Here is a 21,924-nt window from a genome sequence, read left to right as displayed (position 1 = left end):
AAGATAGCAAACTATTTACAATTATTCCTCTCCATCCAAAGGTTGGCTGGAAGAGATCGCTTTTAGCGATAAGGCCGCTCATTGTTTTCTCACTGTGATTTTTTCTTGTAATTATTTGTGTCTATAATATAGTTTACTATTATAATCTAATGAAGGAAACAATAAATAGTGTCTACCTATCTATCTATTTGACGGCCCACCATATAGAAAATGGTAACCGTTGCCTATAGACATGAACGACCACGGACATCACACAAGACACCAAATATTAATTTACTAACACTAGCTATACTTAAGAACAAAATTAGCTGCTTGCTATCAATAATACTACTTCTTCTTACGAAGAAAATATTCAACGCACCGCAAACTACTTCAACTGTGTACAACCGTTTAATGAAACCTAAATATTTTGAGAAATTAAACACGAACAATCCTAATGCAATCCTAGAGCAGTAAACATTGTAGGCATTGTACTAAACACACAAGCAGGTACTTCTAAAAAGTACCTGCTATGAAGTACCATTTGACTTTTAGTTTAACTACTGAATTAACTTTATTGGCTATGGTGAGTAACTCGTCCTTTTGTGTGAAATTTTATTTTATTATATTTTATTTTATCATCATTACTTCACTTCATCATCGCGCACTTTACTTCATCATATTTATTTATGGAATTGTTGTATATTAGTACCTTAGATTATATAGATAGAACATCGAGTCGCAAAAACGGGTCAACTTTTAATTGGACAATTAGGTGACTCGTTTTTTATCAGTGTTCTATATACTTACACACATGTATTTTAATAAATCTATATTTAATTAATTAATAAATAAAATGAAGTTTTATTAATTAAAAAGATACAAAAATTATAAAACAAAATAAATATAGAAGTTATAAAGGAAACACTCATAACTATTTATCACGCAAAAGTGTATGAAAAAGGTGACCCGCTTTTCTTGAAAATAGTGTCTTCATACAAACGTATGGAGACACTATGTATATAATCTAAGATTAGTACGTATCGGCAAATATGCAATATACAAAAAAAACTTATACATTTAGTCGGCAATGCACACATGACACCCCTAGTATTACAGGCGTCCATAGGTTACAGTAACCTTTTACCAGCTGACGAGCTGTACGCTTATTTATCACCTTCGTGGTATAAATAAATACTGTATGAACATTGTCATATAAATTTTTATATGTCAATAAAATAAAGAAATTTACTAGTTTTTAATTGCACCTCCTTTCTTGTGATCGGTACTGATATTGATTGAACGGAATAGAAAGTAGCCTATGTTCATTTTTCTCCTAAATTCTACGTATATGCTAAATTTCATGATTGATAGAGCCAATAAGATACCAAGAAGTAGAAAGTAAACTCAATGTCACATTTTATTAATATAATGTACATATTATATATTTAAGAAAAAATAATGTAATGGGTCTTAATAAGACCAATACATACTAAAACAATATTTTTTTAAAATTTTGTCTATCTATATGTTAATTCCGTTATTATATGGAAATCATCAAACCTAACCGGGGGTGCATGGGGGAGAGGGATTGTTAGCAATGGAGTTTGACAGCCCTATTGCTAGCAATATGCCCTATTAGGTCGACCTCCACGTGATTCCCCTGGAAACCATCGTGAACAATTCTTGTTGAATTCGTCACGATGGGCTAACTGACCTGCTTTATTTTCATCTATCATTCTTCACTGGTGCCCCGCCGGTATATACTGATAGCGCGGGTGGGGATACCATTCCATTATCACCCATTAAAAAAAAACCGGCGGTGCAAACCTGCCTACCAAGCGTGGCAACTACTAGCAAATCTCCCCAATAGGGGAAGGGCCTATCTTCAGCAATGGACTGTTAACTAATAATATAATATGGTACTCGTATTTCCAGTAACATAAATATAGCTTTGTCAAAATTTAATTCATATGTTTTTAAGAAAAAGATCATCATAGTGTTGTTTGTCTATGGGCGATTACCATTCTATCGGGTGGGTCTGCTTGCTTGCTATTCTAAGTATAAAAAAAACAGCTATAACTGCAAATGAAGTGACTGACTAATAATGAATGACACACTCTCACATTTAACACACAGGGTGATTATTTTGTATTCGATAAACACACGTCCTGGTATTTCTTTGTGCGTGCCATTTGACAGTGAGAGTGTTCCAAAAGCATAACAGTGAAACGGTTATCAGGATGTTTAGAACAGAAACAAATACTTGGATCACTGTATATTTTAATCTGATTTCTAATAAAATAAATCTAACTTGATGCACATAACCCTCAGTCTACTCACTGGCAATCCAAGTCGAAAAATATTAAACTAAATATCTACCCGCATACGTAAGATCTAGACTTCTATCTAGTTTACTGATTAACTGATCCATCAATGTACTTCCTAAACTGACGATACAATCTTAAAATGGAGTGGGAATACCATTTACATAATAGTATTTTCTGTAATATCCACGGTGCATATTTACAAGCTATCATTTCAAATATCATAAAAAATAAAAAAGTTCTGTGAAAAGGATCCATAAATAAACCTGTGTGCAATTAACATCTAATATTAAATAATGTACATTTTTTTATAATAAGATATTTCAATTTTTAATATATGAAATAGCTTCTGTTTTTGTAATTTTATTGATAAAACTTAATGGAAACAGAATATAAAAAATATATACGATTAGACAGCATCAAATTGAATTTGACAATTTATAATACTTTACATTACAAACATAGTAAATGGAAATAACTTTTATTATAGTATGAAACATCAAAAATATTAAGTTGTAAATAATTGTATTTCTATAGATTTAATAAATTTGAAGTTCATTTTCTGTTAGATTTCATACTAATTTTTTTTCATTTTCAGGTATCTTGTAACATCATTATTACACCTAAACATAGAAATAAAAGGTCCTATGCAGATAACTTCAATGTGTTATTAAATCTTTATAAAATGAATCCATTGAAACGTTCAAATATATTTAAAACGTTTTCTAATAATATGCTCCTAACGAATCGGGCTGCGAATGCCACCTTGCATTTTGATTCAAATGAAAGTATAAGAGAAAAGCAAATGCGAGTCGATAGGAATCTTAAACATATTGAGGACATAATTCATGTTGAAAAATCACGTCGACCGGAAATAAACCAACCAGACTATATAGCCGATACTAGTCCCGAAATATATTCTAATGATAATGTAATTAATTATTTAGTAGCTAATATTGGTCATAAACATGATAGGGAAATGAAACAAAAGAAATTAAATTATCTATTCGAGGACACAGAAAGTAATGAGGACAGTAACTCTGTTTTTAAACCTATTAAGGCTACGTCAACTTTAAATGTACTAAAAAATAAATTACATATGACAAATAAAACTGACGTAAAAACTACCGATGGTTCAATTTATACTACTATTACAGCTGATACGAAGTATTTAAATAAAGATTTTAATATGAAATTCTCCGAAGCTGGTGTTATTATCATGTGATAATTTCAGGTTTTAAATAAAGAACTCGTCCATTAAATTGAAACTTATTTTATAAAGACTTTATTTACAGTGAAATTAAATAAATAAATAAATAAATTAGTCGTAGTTCCATCTTAGGTTAAAGCTTATTTCCCTTTATATTTGACCGGAGTAGGCGATTTCGTGAGCGTCTTCGTACGACCGTGCCTGATATGGACCATGCGCATCCCAGCCTGGAGCATGGTGATCAACATGGTGTTCAACATGGTGCTGTGGGTAGTGGATCACCTCGTAATTGACGACCTTGGGTTTCGTGAATTTGAAGATGACCATGGCACCTGGAGAAAAAAAAATTATCAGTATTAATAAATTGGAAAATTTTGTCAAAATTCAAAAAATTCAAAATTCAAAAATCATTTATTCATGTAATATATATATTTTTACATTATTTTATTTTTTTCTAATTTTTATTATTAAAGAACTTTATATGATATATATATTTTATAATTATATATATATCTATTTTTATTATTAAATTTATATGTTAATAATAATTGAAATATCTAGAGATATACGAATTGAAATTTACCAGACAAGACAAGGGAGATGAGGCCAAGTGTCAGAGCTTTCCAGGTCTTCAGAGCGATGAGAGCCAGCGCCAAAGGTACTAGAACTGAAGCCTTAAACTTCAGACCGAGTAAGAAAGGCAGCAAAATCTTCTTGATGAAGCCGTGTTCTGCAAGTAACAAAACTGTTAAATCTAAAGCTCTTTGGATTGTTAATAATTAAAATTGCATGAAAACTACTGACTGGACTTGATTCTTAAGGGTTTGGGGAGCTTGATTTTCTTCTTCCTGCCCTCAAACTCTTCAACCTCTTCTTCGCCATCCAAAGGCATATTGAGTTCTGAAGGAAGGTCAGTAAGAAGAGACCTTGGTACATATTCAGAGGCAGCACTGTTTGTAACTTCTTCTGGGACCTTTACTCTCAGGGTGTGAGTTTGAAGGAACTTGTCGAAACTATCGAACATCGCATACATTGGCTCTTTAGCCATCCTAGGGTCTACTTCAGCATCATCTTCAATGATTCCGGTCTTCACAATGGTGAGGTCTTCTGTAATCTTGATCTCATCTTCGTTGGCAACTTGCGAAATCCACTGCAGGGTCCTCGGTTTCACACATTCCACCGAATATTGGCTCAAACATTCGTTATAAATGTTTTTGACTAATTTACTCGCGGAGTATGAGTTAGCACTAGCAATAGCTGCTAAAGATAATAGCACTAAAAGTTTGGCCATGTTGCACTTTATTTTCACCATGTGTTTGTTGACGGCAGAGACGACTTGCTGCCGTCTGATTAACGGTCACAATGTATGCTAAGGTGGGTCAGGGCTTGGTTTATATACGAGCATTAATACGTGACGTGATGGCAGAATGCGCCGGAGTACTATCTTCGGCGATATTATGAGGGAGTAGGTACTGTGTAAGCCCTGGTTCATGTTAATTGTATTTGCAAGTGACATTGTATTGGAAAACTATCACTTTGATAGATCTGTAGATTTATTACAGAAAATTATAAAAATAAACGAACTCATTTGTTTTTTTAACAGATACATTGAAAAATAATATTTTACGTATTTCATCAAAATAGTGAAATAAAGTACAAATAATTTTAATAATATCATGTAAGAGATAGAAATCTTTATCTAGATTAATTTTATTTTCGAATAATAAAAAATATAAAATTGTTGCAGAAAACCTACAGTAAAATACTATACTAGACCGTCTAGCCAATGGGGTATTAACCCCTACGAATATACATTTATTATAATATATTATTTAATAATAATAATAGTAGGTGTATATCCTTCTGTATTACGAAATCATTCCTCACAATTGGCTGATAATTCATTATTTTGGTTATTGTATTATTATAACATTAATCTAAAAGTAAATAATTATAAAAAAAAATATGTATATTGTTTTCAAATAAAAAGTGAAATTTCATTTTAAGATGCATCAAATCTGGCTTAAATAAAAAAGACTATCAGAATATGTTTCAAAATACACTTCATAAGTATGCGTATAAAAAAGTTTTGGAAATTCATCAAAATGAGTTAAAAAAAAATCCTCGATTTTTAAATCTGCTAAAAATATGTCATTTTTACCAAATTTTTTTTTATATGTTGTTTTTATCTAAAAAAATATTTTAGTAATTGGCAGATATCTATTTTTATGAAACAAACCCGTTAAACCCAAATATGTCTGTGATTACACCTCATGCATCATTTCCATGTCATTCCTAAGGTAATTTTTATTGTATGCTTTAGAGTTCCTGAAGTGAGTTATGTATAGTTCAACGTTATATTTTTCCAAGAAATTACAAGTTGGGATTTTTTAAAAAAGGGAGATAAAGAGGTTTCTTCAGAGTCGTTAATGCGCGCGTAATGCCCTGATGTTGCAAACATTCATAGGCTACTGTAACCGCTTACCAGCAGGTACCACTTGCTAGCCACCTTGTTTGCCACCTCAGTGGTATAAAAAAAAACATTAAGAAACTTGAGTTTTCAAAACTATCACTAGGAGGCAATTCTCTTTTCAATATCGAGTTTATTGACGTAAATGTGAATGCAATCGAAACATAAATCTTTGTACAAATCACATTAGGCACACAAACATCGTGCGTAATGCTTCTAAATGGCAAAATTATAAGATTGTATATATATTATGGGGAGTGTAAAGAATTAATCAGATTAAAACCAGCTGCGGTTTTTCATCATCGTGCAACCCTCCATAAACTATTTCCATCCCGAACACCATGCATTTTTCTAAAATTCCCCCCGCGCACCATTGCACCATGGTAGCAATTCCCAGCAGCAGTATGTCTAGTATTGCTAGATGCGATTTTAAATTTATTTCCAATAACATTTTTTTCTTTGAATTATATATCTCTCTTACACTACTATCTAATCTTGAACGTTCCTTCATTTTCACGTAAAATAAATAAAACGCCGTTCTTAGCACTGGCATTTATTTATTTATTATTATTACAGGTACCCTATTTTTAGGGTGAAGTTATTTTGACAGATGACAGTATGTTACAATTTTAAAATAATTATAAATATTTTCAATAAATTTATATAGATTTCAAGTGGCAGTGAAAGGTCACTCTATTCTTCAATTTGTTTTTGTATTTTAGTACCCAACGGATAACTATAAAAGTTTATCTATTAGGAATTCTTTTATAGTGTAATAATTTTAATTAATTAATAATTCTTTTACCTTTCTTTTGAACTTAATAAACTTTTCTTCTTTTTTTATGTATTAAAATAGATCAATAATAGAAACTCCTAAAAATTATATTTTTGAAAAATGTGATTTCCTAAAGGGCTAGTTGGTTTCTTAGTCTATTATTTTTCTTAAATTCAAAGTATACAATATAAATAAACACCATACATACTTATACTTATATATATATATATATATATATATATATATATATATATATATATATATATATATATATATATATATATATATATATATATATATATATATATATATATATATATATATTGTAATTTTATCAGACAACTTTATTATGATTATTTTAAGGAAGTTATAAGGAATATAATTGAGTTATCTAGACATTTATTTAATTGATTGCATTTTATCTTAGCAGTCAAAACATTCAGTACTATAATAGTATTGTAATATAGGCATTTAGGATTCAAAGAGCAAAGGAACCAAAATACGGTTTATGTAACAATGCAAGGTCATTAAAATTTTATGGCCGTCCTATAGACACAGTTATACAAGTTCGCAGCTTCGTTCGTGGCAATTTCTCATTTTGTTCTTTTGCTACGCATTTATTGTGATAGGTCACTATAATGCGTGTTTTTTTGGGAACTTTCATTGAAAAAGTTTACGTCGCATTCTTCATACTCGTAACTTATTAATTTGCATTAACTATAAAAAGTCTATTAGAAATAGGATTGGAAATAGAAGTGCTTGATAATCGGTGCTACCTGCCTGTGGAATCAAAATATGTATTTACTTCAAGTATATATATTATATATCAATGAAGTCTGCATTTATAAACATATCGTCATAGTCGTAGAATACTGACGGATCTGACAAAGATTACATATAAAGATCCGTCAGTATTCTACGACTATGACGATATATAGGCTTAAATATAACCATTTTCTTAATTTTTTTATATAATACATTTGTAAATGCTATTACACATGCTAAAAGTCGACATAATACTTATAACACAAATAATATCAATATGCAAGATACCAGACGAACATTCCTACCAGCCCATAAAAGGAACCACGTTTTTAAAAGTATTATTATACTTTGACCAACGGCCACATAATTCTCAAATATGCAACTAGAATGGAAGCAAATTATTTGTACTCCTAACAACAAAAATGTTAATTTATTAATTTTTTTATTGCCGTTTACATGCATAGAAAAAGAAATAATATAAAAAGGCCATAAAAGTAAAATCGTGTGTACATTATGGTAACAAATAGTTACATCTCAATTCATGGCATTATCCTCAAAAGAGTAAAACACAGATGTTCTGCCATGACCAGAAAATACTAGATAAATTTTGACTCAATACCTATAATAATTACACCTATAATTTTCATTCACATCACTTATTATCTCACTTTATCCTTATTAACATTAATTAATACATATAAATACGCTTTTAAAACTCAACGAATCGTAATTGTGCTATACTTTTATTTATTACAAGGTGATTTTATGTTTGATCTTAACTCAACTGATGGTAAGTAATAAAAAGGTAATAAAAAGATTATCACCATCATATATTCTATTAATAAAGTCGCCTTGTGGTTCCGGCATAGAATGGGCCACCTCTTCCATTCCCGTGGGTGTCGTAAGAGGCAGCTAAAGGAACCTTATGGTTGAGGGATAGGCGACAGCATCGCGCTAAAAACATCAACAAAGCTTAACTGAGGTTACCAATCTGCCTGCCAAGTTTGACAACTATTGGCAAAGTAGGGGGATGTATGATGATGATAATATCCTATTAATAAAAAGGTGTATGAATGTTTGTTACTCTTTTACACAATAACTATTAACAATGGCCCACTAAGTCCGTTAAAAACCCAGGGCGGCAAAACTGAATAAGACCCCCAGTTGAAGAAATTGATGTAAACCTACAAGCTTTTTATTCAATTCACATTTGTAAGTATAAGTTTTTATGTTTATTTAGTTAAAATCTTGTAAGTGAAGTTTAATTTAAACATACATAGAATGTAAATATGGATGAGAAAAATGGAGGTGTTTGGAGGCCTCCTAAAATCATATACGGGGTGGGCTGCTCCTTCTGTCTCCGAGAGTCCGCCACTAACTACTGAACGGATTTCAATTAACTTTGATACACAATTAGGTTATAATCTAACTTCGCACATAGAATACTTTATGTTATTTATCCACGCAGATGAAGCCGTGAGATACAGCTAGATTTTATATAATTCCAAAATTTTATGAGGCTCTCAATTGTACCGTATTTTTAATGTACTTCAAAAAGTGTTTCCGTATATTTTCTATGAGGGTGTTACGTGGTGTTTTAGTTAATTATAAATAGTTAATGATAATTTTCATAAAATAATAATATACATCTTTAGCCATGTGGTCCCGGAATAGAATAGGCCTTCCTTACTTGTGTGTATCGTAAGAGGCGAATAAAGGTGGGCGAGCGTTGGCCAGCAGCGTCCTTCTTAAAACATCTCCAAAGCCTAACTGCAGTTGCCAATCCGCCTGCAAAGCGTGGCTGCTACTGGCAAAATCCCCAAAGGGAGAGGCTTATGATCAGCAGTAGACAGTTAATGGCTCATATGATAATGATGATGAATATTAATTTTCAATAAATAGGATCAAATTCTATTACATTGTTTTTTTTTCATTCATTAGTTATGAGACTTAGATAAGCAAACAAGCTAACGGTTCACCTGATTGAAACTTGTAACCATAGTAGATAAGTACTAGGACCAATTTCTTTTTATACTGCAATAATGGTAGGATAAAATACGAGTTGTTTAATAGGAGGCAGCCTTTGGACGCTTGCAGCCCTAGGGCTGTTCCGAGTGTATGTTATGCATGTAACCGACCCCTGCTGCGCCCTTTTCGAACAAACCCACACCCATACAAAAGAAAGTGATACCACAAAACACCAAGATAAACTTTGTTGTTCGCATTCCTTACGTAATACAGGGCACATTTCATTATGTTTTACATTCTATTCACACATTATCAAGTGAAAGATGTCGGTGCAAAACGGATGCGTGTGCGCGTGAGTTGATTTATAAAAGTAAATGAACGCTATAGTACAGACGGTGTACGGTGGTAGGTTTATGGTATGCATAACAGCTGATTTATTGGTTGCAACCTTTTTGGTTGAGAACTAGCTGTTACGGTGACTTTACTCTAGTGGAGTTTGGGACTTTTTGAAAAGATATTAAAAGTAATTATAAAGGGAAAGACCGTCTCGTAATTTCAATGAATTTTTAAGAAATCCTTACTTGCTATGATTTTCTAAGGTATATTACCATGTTATTGCTGTTACTATTTCAAAATTTAATTTATATTTGGAGCTTCAATCCTATGAAGTTGACCACGCCACATTAGTGCTTTCCAACAGCGCAAGCGGTTACCATTCCATTTTTATCTCTTCAAAAGTTTGTCCTGCTGATCAGGCGTTTTGTCACAGATAATATAAAATACTATACCTTCGCTTGATTCTAACGTCCTCGCTGAGATAAAAAAAATTCTTACGTTTGTTGCTACCCAACAGGAGAAAAAGGGCCAAAGTATATCCTCGTTTAGTTATAACGATCGGATATAAGTTTCATTATAAAAGTGTTGCAACACACATTCGTCAGTTTAATTGATATAACGTCAAAGTGTTCCGTGTTTAATATTCACTGGACACTCGCAGCGAAATCGTCCTGAATAGCTGTCATCGGTAGCCGATGGATATGCAATAATACATAGTTTTGATTTCTATAGCTTTTTATTTTTATGAATTTTTTTGTTTGCACTATAGAATTATTTGAGACACTGGACTAGATTCTGAAGCGTTGTTTCTCTATATTTGTATCTTAATCTAATATAACAAACTAAATTTATAACAATTTTATTTAAATATATTCATTATTTAAATGTAGTTCATATTGGTTCTAAACATCAAGATTTCGCTGTGATTTCAAATTGAAATTTTAATTTTAGAGAAATGACGCCTCATAATCAACTCCTTCATCATCATCATTAACAGCCATTATCTGTCCACTGCTGAACATAGGCCTCCTCTATAGACTGCTATAAGTAACGGCCTAAGGCACCTGTATTCGCTGACTCCCTGCAAAGAATTTGAGGTCATCATTTCATCTAGTGGGAGGGGTCGTCCTACATTGCGTTTGCACCTACGCGGTCACCACTCAAGAGCATTTCTTCCCTATCAAACACTTAGCTGCAGTAAACGTGATAAATCGGTCTTATATTTGCGTACAGGCACAGACAACAATAATATACAACTGGGAAAAGAATGTAAAGTGTTCTATGATATCTCCTTACAAATACTTCTACAAAAACGGCTCAGCTTTTAAAAATAGCGCGCACCTCCAAATTGTATCATCATCATCTTCCTACCCTTATCTCAATTATTATTTGGGTTCGGCATAATATGGTTTTATCCATATTACAAAAAGATTTGGTTTTTAGTTTTACGACCGGCCACCTGCCTGACGTCAACCCTCTTTGGGAATGCATTTATTAGTGGTTTCCGCCACCTGCGGTATGGATGAAAGGATTGAGGAAAAAAGGAAGGGAAAACATCTCCAAATTTTATAAACCTATAAAATATAATTCATAACTTTTAAAAAGTTTTAATACACGAACGGACATTTTATTTATATTTACTCTTCATTTTTCAATGGGCGAGAATGGAATGGTAGCCCCGTCTACGTATCGGTTTACTGTGGTGGTACTAGTGATAGACGATAAGTAGGAATGAAGGCAATTCGACAAAAACTAACCATGATGGTTTCTAGGAAACCGCATGAGGGTCGACCTCATAGAATATATTGCTAGTAATGGGGCTGTTAGAACCCTTTACTAACAATCCCCCCTCCCCATCATTATTTACTGCTAGAATATAACATATGTCTAAATTTTTTTGTTATTATTCTAGCCCTTATCTGTCTACTGCTGAACATAACCCTTTCCTATAAGGGAAGTTTTGCCAGTAGTTGCCAAGCTTGGTAGGTGGGTTGGCAACCGCAGTTAGGCTTTTACAGATGTTTTGAAAGGGACGCTGTTGCCCATCTCTCGACCATTATACTAAAATTAATACAAGTGTCTAAATATTACTGTCAATATTTAAAGAAACTTTTCTAAAAAGATTAGCTACATAAGCCACATTCGAGCACGCCAACCCGAACAACAAATAGCCTAATGGCCCCCTAAATGTAGACAATTAATTAATAATAGCGGAGTCAAATTGGTCTCCGTGATCGTAAACGGTCAGGATTCATTGCAAGAATTTTCAAACTTTTGTTTTGTCTTGATAACAAATTAAATATTCAAACACTCAATAGATATGAAAATATACTATGAGCGAACTGATTTTCGTAGGGGGGAAAGGGATTGTTAGTAATGGAGACTGAGAATTCTATTGCTAGCAATATACCCAACCAGGTCGACCTCCTCGCGGTTCCCCCTGGAAACTATGATGGTTAATTCCTGATGAATTCATGATGATGGGCTAACTGGCCTGTTTTCATTCTCATCTATCACCCTTCACTGGTGCTCCGCCAGCGTATCCCGTTAGCGCAGGCGGGGCTACCATACCATTTTCACCCATCAAAAAAAAACTGATTTTCGTAACGTTTTTTGACACTTTATACTCTATCTACATAGATCACCTTATCATGTTTACGAAGTCTATTAGACTCTCGTTTGTTGTTCTATAGTAGCTTATAATATCTTCGTATGAATTTTGTTTACGGCATTTTTTTTAATGGATGATAATGAAGTAGTAATCCCGCCTACTGTAACTATATTTCCACCACTGAGGGATAATAGGTGAAATGAAAAAGCAGGTCAGTAAACCCACTGTGATGAATACACCTGAAATTTAGCATGATGGTTTCCAGGGGGACCACGTGGAGATCGACCTGACAGGGTATATTGCTAGCAATGGAACTGGTAGGAATTACTAACAATCCCTTCCCCTCGGTTTACGACATTAGATAGGTATATTATTTACGAGATAACACAATAGTATTCAAACAAAATTATTATGACCAATTCTACGCAGGAACAGATATAGTAGATATTACGTACACCTATCCCCCGATTTACACGGTAGATACGTTCCTGAGAAAAACGTGTAAATCGAAAACTAAAAATTTTCAAGTCTAAACCGTGTAAATCGAAAAGCTTGCAGAAAATGCATAATTTTTCTATTTAACAGTTGTGATTTTTTTCAATATTTTTAGATGTACACAGAAATAAAAATAAAATGCATTGACAGGTTAAAATATGTAATATATTACGGAAACACTGTTTTTTTATTTAATTACAATACATTAAACTAAAAAATTAAATTTTTCTGACACTGTGAAACTTTCACTCAAATACAACTTTCCGTAGATAAAACTTTAATTTTATGCGAAGAAATACAGACACAGTGTGCATGTGCAGCAAGTCAGCACATAAACTCGGGATTCCCCGTGAGATGCACACGTACACAGCGCACGTGTTCAAACACAGTAGCATTTAGTAGAGTGCAATAAAAACAAAAAAAAAAAAACTTATTTGGAAAACCCTGTAAAAGCGAAAACGTGTAAAACAAGTACCGTGTAAATCGGGGGATAGGTGTATAATCTAATTTCATGTTTACGCCAAACATACATTATGTCTAAAGATAACGTATATAGGTACATATATATAGAACCTTTATTATAATCCTTACTCCTTACTAATATTATAAATGTGAAAGTGAGTTTCTTATTTGTTACCTCATAGATCCTTAATGGATCAACCAATCACTATGATTGGTATACACGTACTACATGGAATGGAGAAGGATATAGGTTACTTTTTATCCCGGTCAATGAACATATCTCGGTCACGCGAACGAAGTCGCGAGCATGAGCTAATAATAAATTAATACAATTGAGCATATTAAATAGTTCCATCCAGTCCCAAATTAAGCAAATCTTATACTACAGACACTAGGAAAATGATAGAAATATTTAAATACTTATTTTTAATTCATAAATATTTTAGTTACTATTTTTATTAAGTACATAATTATACATAGACACTCAACAACAACACTCAGAACAACATTAAATATCATATTTATGAATATAAATGTTTATATTGTACAGGGTAGGTAAAGATGATGTTACGTCAGTTGACCTGTAGTGATAAATTCTCCAGGAATTAAACATGATGGTTTCCAAGAAGGTTGTATTTCAATACTGTAAAAACATGTCAACTGTCTTATCCATTGGTAATGTAAGTACCTACCTAGGTAATAATAATTAATTGTATTCATAGATTAGAGAGTGTGTCGCCGAACTTCATAACTAAAAACTACTTTGATTGCCTTACTCCCGTTAAAATGTTTCGGAACTTGTTTATGGTCCAAGAGGTCGACAAACAGTTTCATTATTGCCAATTAGCCCACTCTAATTAAGTTTTAGCCAATTCTAATCTAGCTTCATATTTATTTATTTAGTTACGACCCAAAATCTATTAAAAAAAATTATATCATAGCGCAAAATTGAGGTGATTTATTCAAGTTAAATATTTTACTACACCAAAAAGATTTGAAAGCAGCCAATTTCCCATCCATATTGTTTTTCATTTTTTTTTAAATCCTTTGGATCTATTTGAGCTATTAATTATAATAATTATTATATTTATTTGTCAATTTCGTTGTTAGTTTATTGGTAATATTATATTACATATGAATTTGTTTAAGTCGTTGCTGGAACACATTTCTAGAATATAACATTGAATAATAATTATATTAAATAGACTAAGTGTCGTTTGTTCATGACATACGAGTCATTTAGCCCTTTTTAATATGGTTAAGTCCGAAAATCTGAAATGGAGCTAGCAACACTGACGACAGCTGTCATAACGCACGCTGACGTATGTATCGCTATTGCTTAGTTTTTACAGGAAGAAATCGAAAATCGTGATATTAATACTAAATAAAATATCTCACGTCATTTTATTGTGGTTATTGAATACGCAGAAATTATGATATACTATTAAAACACGTATAGTGTTGAAGATTTCACATAAACTTGGACTTTGACTTAAAAGTTGATGACAATGGCAAACAATCGTATACCTTCTGGCCCTAATACGCCTGGAAGTCAGCAGACACCCACGCAGCAAGGTATAAAGATATTTATCCAGAGAGACTATTCTGAAGGTACATCGGTCAAGTTCCAAACAAGATTTCCCCCCGAATTAGAAGATAGGGTAAGTGAAAGTGCATCTTTGGGCGTTTGTTTTGATTTCTTCTAGTAGAGGTGATCTATGAATTTGAATATATCTAGTTTATACCTATTACGGTCATTGTAATTTTATTTAATATAAGAATCTAAATGAGATCATATGATTAAGTTAGTTAGATTGGTTATATTAAAAAGTAGGTGTGGCATGTTGCACACTAAAATTAGGTTGTGCAATTAAAATTTAGATTCAACGAGAAACATGTGAATGTGTATGACCTAGTAAAGATTCCATTGTGTTATCCAAGTACATTTTCAGCTGACATACCTAACTTTTTGTAGTACTTAATTGTATTTAATAAAATAATGGTCTTCTTTATAAAAACAAAACCAATTCTTTTACTTTTACATTTTATAGATAGCATCAAATATTAAAACATGTTAAAATTTACTCAGCAAATTTGGTGTTTCGCTGACTAAAATTTTTTTAGACCAAAACTTTTTTTTTTAATGTGGCAAGGTTTTTTTATCTGATATTATATAAATATACATATGTACATGTTGTTTTTAAATTAATATACATCTATAAATTAAAATGGTGGCTTTTAAAACAAAACATACTTTATGTCAATATAAAAATCAAAGTGTTCAGTAAAAAGAAATATCTTTATGTATTGTTATGCACTGTTTATCTTAGTCTTTAAAATATACTCATATTTATAAGAATTTTGTATCATTTTTATTTTTCAATTTAACCTTATAATATAAATTACATTTATAATATATATTAATAGTTAATATAACTGTAATATTGCTAACTCAATTTATGCACACATGGATAAAAAAGTTGACCTATATTTGGTGAAGCATTTGTAGGAGACACTCTATAAGGTTTGAATATTTTGTTACTTTCTTTAAAATTGAAGATATTGTTGAAAATAAAAAGGCAATAAGTTTTATGAAGATTAATAACATTAGGTATATTTATTGACTATTAACTTTTACCTGTGATTTCATCATTTCATCTGCGTGACCAGGAATATTCACTAATTGGGATATAAAGTAGTCTATTTCCTTCACAATTCCACATTATATATCTAAAATTTATAGTAATTGATTTAGCCATTGAAGCATAGAGCTTCAAGGTAATGTAAAGAAGTAATGTATAAACAACGAAACTTATAAATTAGGAAGGATTGCTAATGTGGTGAATATAAATTTAATATCTAACTTATTCTCCTGCAGTATAACATTCTATTTTTATACATTTAATAAAACCACCACTGTAAAATCTATGAAAAATCATTGTAGCTATGTTGGCAGTGTGGGGTCATGCCCTTTCCTGATGTATCAAGTGTTTTCATAACAAATAACAATTTGGTTTAACCATTCTTTCAAGGTAGTTGTTATTTCAGGTAATCATTGGTTCTCTTAATTTTCCATTAGTTATTTAAGAATCATCTACAATTATTATGATAAAATATTTACTTTTTCAAAGAATTGTAGTGATCTTGATGTAAACCACTGAATTTTTAGAATTTACGTTTATATCATTTAAAAATTCTTGTAACATAAAGCTGTAATATGGCAATTTATCAAACTTTGACATAGTTTATTGGTGATCCTTTGGGTATAATTAAGTCATTCTTTCATCTTTCTTTAATTTTTGATATTAGAAGGAGCTACCCTCACTCTAATGTACTAGTAAATGTTATAGAATTTGCCAATCTGGGAACAAAGTTACCATAACTATTTAAGACATTAAATAGATAATTTTATTAATATATATTTTTATGGCATTTACAGATAGACAGACAATCATTTGAATATACAATGGAACGGTTGAATGAACATTTTGAGATGGCGGAAAATGCAGACTGCAGTACTTACTGCGAAGGATGCCTAGCTTGTCTTACAGCTTACTTCATTTACATTTGTACAGAAACACATTATGAAAAGGTTTGTTAGTTGTCTATTTTTTGTCTAGCCAATAAACCACCCATAGAGTTGCCATAAGATAACAAATTCATATTTTTAAAGATTAAAAACCCTTCTTTCGTCAGTCGTCGAGTAAAAATTTCTTTTTCTTTGGTGAATTACTACAACATGTTACATAGTAATAGTTATTACATACTATGGGAATGACATTATCTTTTTATCTTGTAGTACCCTATTTGTATTAGATAAAATGTCCAATGGTTGATTTGTGGAAACTTTTTTTGATAATTGTGATAATGGAATGATTAATCATCATTCATTATGAATTATATTTTCGGTAACGTTCTTTAATAATTTAATACTTGTTTAGTGCAATAAAAATTAAATTAAAGTTTAGTAATATTTGTATGGAACCATCTTTTTTTTGTGAGATTAAAAAAGTTACTTTCGACAATGCGTAATAAGGTTTTATCCACAACTTCGTCGCGTGACCGGGATATGTGAATTGATTTATATAACTTTTCCATTCCATATAGTTTATGTATTACGCGTGGTCTCGGCATAAAATAGGCTACTCCTTTCAGTTCCATGGGTATCATGAGAGGCGACTAAGGAAATTTAATGTACAAGGAATAGCCAGCAGCGTCTCTATTAAAAGATTACCAAAAGTCTATCTGCACTTGCCAGTCTTGTCAAGTGCGGCAAGTACTGGGAAAGCTCCCCCTTATGGGGAAGGCCTATGTTCAGCAGTGGACAGTTAACGTTAAATAATATTAGTTTATGTATGCCAAATTTCATGACAATTGAGTTAACCATTAGGCTTCAAGAGTTTGTTACAAACAAACTTTCACATTTATAATATTGAGAAAGTATTATGTCATATATTTATATAATTATTGATATATTTACTTTTATTTTTTTATTTCAGCACTTACGGAAAGTGTCCAAATTCATAGCAACACAAAACGAGAGGGTGTATAATCCTCGAGGTGTACATATCACGGATCCCATACTGAGAGGACTAAGAGTTATTGAGATCACAGTGATAGACCTACCGAACTGTCAGAGCCCGACGGGTAACTCAACAAACACACAGATGCGACACACTTGACCACCACACGAAAACAGGGAGTTTTTCATGTAACAATCACGGTATTGGTTCTAAGCCATTTGATGAGAGACTGAGGGTGAGACGCTGATATTTAACACTCCAACATACATGTGGTGACCGGTCGGGCACACTTTGTGACACGTGGCGCGAAGTGCCAAACAAATCTTCTAAATACACTTACGTTATCACACACGAGAACGAATAAATGCGGGGTGTTGCTGTCTCGTTTCTTCTCATGTATACGCGGGCGGGGGATTTACCTATAATCGCAAACAATTGCGACATCTAAAAATTGCACAATATTTACTGTTAAACTTCATTTCTGATATGATGTTGATGCTGCCTCTGCAGAACAATTAAGGAACTAAAATTACTATTATGCATTAATTCTATATTTTGCCACTAGATCACAAATGACGCTGTTTGGCAAAGAATGCATTTAACCTATTGCGCGCTTAGGAAGCAATTGTGCTACTTAATATAATTTTTTTTGCAATTAGCAATTGTTCGCGCAGTGTTTGCTGTTATAGGTAATAAGGATGATAGTATAAACATATCGGTAAATAGATTTGTTTCCAATATGCGTTTAAAGAATGCAACAATCCATAAAACTGCGTTACTGACTTTTGCCGTGATTTCTTCTCTACTTCTCTGTAATATTTATTTTTATGCCCCACGCCATTATCCGTCTAAATTAGTAAGTCAAATAATTGTGACTTGAGATCGATACGACAAATAAATAATAACTATTTTTGACATAAAAACCTACAACAATTCTAACAAATTAATGCTCGACTATTCTGAAAGGGAACCCTTTTAATTGAGAGACAAAAAAATCAAACAAACTTCCAAAACAAAAAAACCTTTTTTAAGCTAGTTAAAAAATACATTCCTAATAATTGATTAATTATACTTATTTATATTACTACAACTTAGTTTATACGTTCACTTCAACTGTTACTGTCGAACTTTGATTTTTTGCAATGTCAAAATAGTAGAAAAGATATATAAAATCGTCTGCCAATATTTTTAATTTATAATTTTTTTAATAGTTCATAAAGACTGGCAAATAAAGTTATAATAAGTTTAGTAGATCTACAGTTAATAACTAAAAAATATAAAACAAGTTTTATTGTATATATTTTTCAATATAATATTGAACTCAGCTCTCAGTTTGTCATCAAATTGATAGTTTGGTTTGATTTTAAGTATTTAAATATAAGCCTCATAATAAATATAGACTTGTAATGTTATTTTAGGTATACTTTTATTTTTAAACTATCATAATCAACATGGCTTAAAAATACTTAAAAACAAACTAATTAGACACCTATATCGTTGTTTTTATAAAATATTTTGTAAATTTTGTACCCAAATAGTATTCTGTTAGTATCCATATAATTTCCATTTAATTGTATAAAGTTGTAGCTAATGTAATCAAATGATTTGTGATAAAATATATATCGAGGTGCTTACAGATCCTATCTATTATGTATCTTTTGGGTATATTTAATCTTTTTATTTTAACAAACCTTTTCATTTCAATGATCGGACTTTTCAATTAATTTATTAGGTTTTTTTTACCTTCGAATTGTATTGCAATTTTTTCACTATGGATCTCATATTCGAATGTTTGAGCCGATTCTGAAATGTCATTCAATCAACCAATCATTCGATTAGCAGATTGATTAATTAAAATATCTTTCTTAAAATTTAGTGAATTTAATTATTTAGAACGAATTTGACCTAATAGAAACAATTGTGAAAATATGTTCTCTGAAAATTTTAAATTTTAGAGATTTTTTTTTATAGAAAATCACACCTGAAACCGTACACTTCTTCAACTAAGTGTATACAGTGAGTTACATTTAATTACGATACTCAATTGATCTTTAAGCAATTAAGTTCTACTAAATGTACTTACTTATAAGTAAAATTAATAAAGAATAATTGTGTTTCTAAAACAATATTCTCTAAACCTCTAAATTCACTATATTTAAGAGATACCTAATTTGAGAAAATAACACCCTAGAGTTGGTCCCAGCATACTCTGAAAAATCTTTGTACTTTCTGTCTATATTATAAAGTTTTAGAGAAGAACAAATAACACATTTCTTTTTATTTTCTTTTAGTGCAATATTGTTTTTGTAAGCACCATCACTAAGTAATTGTATATAAGAACTGTAACTTGAAAATTATTAATAATTTACTATGCTATAACTATTTTACTGTATATTGTCTGAGTTGATGAGTTAGGTAATTTATTTCCATTTTAACTGTATTCTAGAAAACGGAACGAGTTTAAAAATGTTTAAAAACTGTACAAGTCTGCAATGGGATTTGAGATACATATTTTTCATAAGTGGAACTTAATAGAATATCATATAAAGCCCTTTGGATATGAATACCAATGACACGTTTTCTTGTCAAGTTATTTATTATTATTATTATATTAAATTATACTGTGTAAGACCTTTACGTTTTTTTTTTTATTTATTTTACAGTCGTACTAAAATTATATATGTTGAATGTAGTATAAATAAAAAGTCGTAGTTTGCAGTGAATATTTAGAGACAATTTACATGAAGTAATTTTTTACATTATGTTATATCCATTGGAAACATAATATTCATACTGGACACAATTAGTATATAATTTTAGCATAACTATAAAAGCATAAAATAATTATAACAATTACAAAATAGAAAGTTGTGGCTTTGAGATTCTTATTTAGGGGTTTTTTTTTCTTTTATTGATTCAATGAATGCGAGTTAAGCGGAAATCATCTTTATGATTGTAATCTTAAAGCCTATTTTTCCACTGCATACAACATCACACTCAGTAGTTACACTTAGTTCTGATTTCTCAACGAGAATTAATTTGCAAATTTACAAATATTTATTCTATTATAAATAATTTGATATGTAAAATCTTTGACATTTAATATGTCCGTGGGAAGTAAATGACATTTATATTATTTTTAATGAGAAAAAGGTATAATTTTCCGTTGAATCACCTCTATTTGTAGACAAATGTTGACTCACTTTTAAATTTCGACTGAAGTTTGTCAAACATGCATGAAATAACTCCCTATGCCAAAATGTTCTTCCAAAATTAATGTGGGGACATCTTAATGTAGTTAGATGTAGAACTCGGTGTGTTGAGAAGACTTGCCGTTGTGATTCAAGTAATTTATGTTATAATTATATGATTGTAATATGGCACAATTTTAGATATTTCATTAAAGTTATTATAGTAGTTTTATCACAATTGATACAGCGCCTGAAGGTGGATTTTGATAATGGAACAAAGAGCAAAGGACGAAGGCTATAATGGAATGGAATGGAATTATGGAAAATTTTGAGGTAAACTGATGACATATTTGCTTGATATCAGTCTATCTTTAGGCAAGCAGAAGAACCATGTCCCACTATAAGCACATATTACTATTCTATTCTAATTTCATACATATTATTTGGAAATAAGGCGCAGTTTTAAATACTGTAACGTACGCATGGCCAGCTTTCATTTCACAATATACAGTCACATTCACATAACTTGCGTCTTATTTATTTCTCAGGAGGAGTAGGTGGTAGTCAATAATTATGAAAGGTTTAATGTAATTCATGCTCATAATCTCAATAAAATAGTAAATACAAATTTGTTGATATCTATTGTTGGCTATATCAATCAACAATATAGTGAAAAAGTATATATAATTTTATATTCAATATAAATAAAAGGAGATATTTCAGAAACTTAAGTACAGCCAATGTATACTAAAGAAAATTTAACATATCCTTTTTTTATTATTTGGCTATGTTTATTGGCACAAAATAAATTC

General features: G+C 31.1%; 3 protein-coding genes across 3 annotated transcripts; 2 read left to right on the top strand and 1 right to left on the bottom strand.

Moving 5' to 3' along the window:
* The first annotated feature begins 212 nt into the window (after positions 1–212).
* On the top strand, positions 213–3,531 carry LOC116412812 (uncharacterized). The gene is made up of 2 exons (XM_031908093.2): positions 213–565; positions 2,905–3,531. Exons 1-2 carry the CDS (start codon positions 512–514, stop codon positions 3,529–3,531), a joined length of 681 nt encoding a protein of 226 aa, XP_031763953.2. The 5' UTR covers positions 213–511.
* A 32-nt stretch (positions 3,532–3,563) lies between these two features.
* LOC113514541 (uncharacterized) lies at positions 3,564–4,885 on the bottom strand. The gene is made up of 3 exons (XM_026898630.3): positions 4,321–4,885; positions 4,100–4,246; positions 3,564–3,848 (listed from the first exon to the last, which is right to left on the bottom strand). Exons 1-3 carry the CDS (start codon positions 4,826–4,828, stop codon positions 3,667–3,669), a joined length of 837 nt encoding a protein of 278 aa, XP_026754431.2. The 5' UTR covers positions 4,829–4,885; the 3' UTR covers positions 3,564–3,666.
* A 9,805-nt stretch (positions 4,886–14,690) lies between these two features.
* Positions 14,691–21,624, top strand: LOC113514275 (golgin subfamily A member 7). The gene is made up of 3 exons (XM_026898315.3): positions 14,691–15,059; positions 16,838–16,990; positions 17,898–21,624. Exons 1-3 carry the CDS (start codon positions 14,901–14,903, stop codon positions 18,078–18,080), a joined length of 495 nt encoding a protein of 164 aa, XP_026754116.2. The 5' UTR covers positions 14,691–14,900; the 3' UTR covers positions 18,081–21,624.
* The last annotated feature ends 300 nt before the right edge of the window (positions 21,625–21,924 follow it).

The sequence above is a fragment of the Galleria mellonella genome, unplaced genomic scaffold, assembly GCF_026898425.1.
Source record: "Galleria mellonella isolate WM207_F2 unplaced genomic scaffold, CSIRO_AGI_GalMel_v1 utg35, whole genome shotgun sequence".
NCBI lineage: Eukaryota > Metazoa > Arthropoda > Insecta > Lepidoptera > Pyralidae > Galleria > Galleria mellonella.
This window is presented reverse-complemented; position numbering and strand designations above follow the sequence as displayed.

What these genes read in the sequence shown, in the direction of transcription:
- LOC113514275 (XM_026898315.3), top strand. Translation starts at nt 14,901, where the DNA reads ATGACAATGGCAAACAATCGTATACCTTCTGGCCCTAATACGCCTGGA. An exon ending in CCCCCGAATTAGAAGATAGG is followed by an intron (nt 15,060 to 16,837) that starts GTAAGTGAAAGT and finishes TGGCATTTACAG; the next exon opens with ATAGACAGACAATCATTTGA. An exon ending in CAGAAACACATTATGAAAAG is followed by an intron (nt 16,991 to 17,897) that starts GTTTGTTAGTTG and finishes TTTTTATTTCAG; the next exon opens with CACTTACGGAAAGTGTCCAA.
- LOC116412812 (XM_031908093.2), top strand. Translation starts at nt 512, where the DNA reads ATGAAGTACCATTTGACTTTTAGTTTAACTACTGAATTAACTTTATTG. An exon ending in AATTAACTTTATTGGCTATG is followed by an intron (nt 566 to 2,904) that starts GTGAGTAACTCG and finishes TTTCATTTTCAG; the next exon opens with GTATCTTGTAACATCATTAT.
- LOC113514541 (XM_026898630.3), bottom strand. Translation starts at nt 4,828, where the DNA reads ATGGTGAAAATAAAGTGCAACATGGCCAAACTTTTAGTGCTATTATCT. An exon ending in ACCCTTAAGAATCAAGTCCA is followed by an intron (nt 4,247 to 4,320) that starts GTCAGTAGTTTT and finishes TGTTACTTGCAG; the next exon opens with AACACGGCTTCATCAAGAAG. An exon ending in CATCTCCCTTGTCTTGTCTG is followed by an intron (nt 3,849 to 4,099) that starts GTAAATTTCAAT and finishes TTTTTTCTCCAG; the next exon opens with GTGCCATGGTCATCTTCAAA.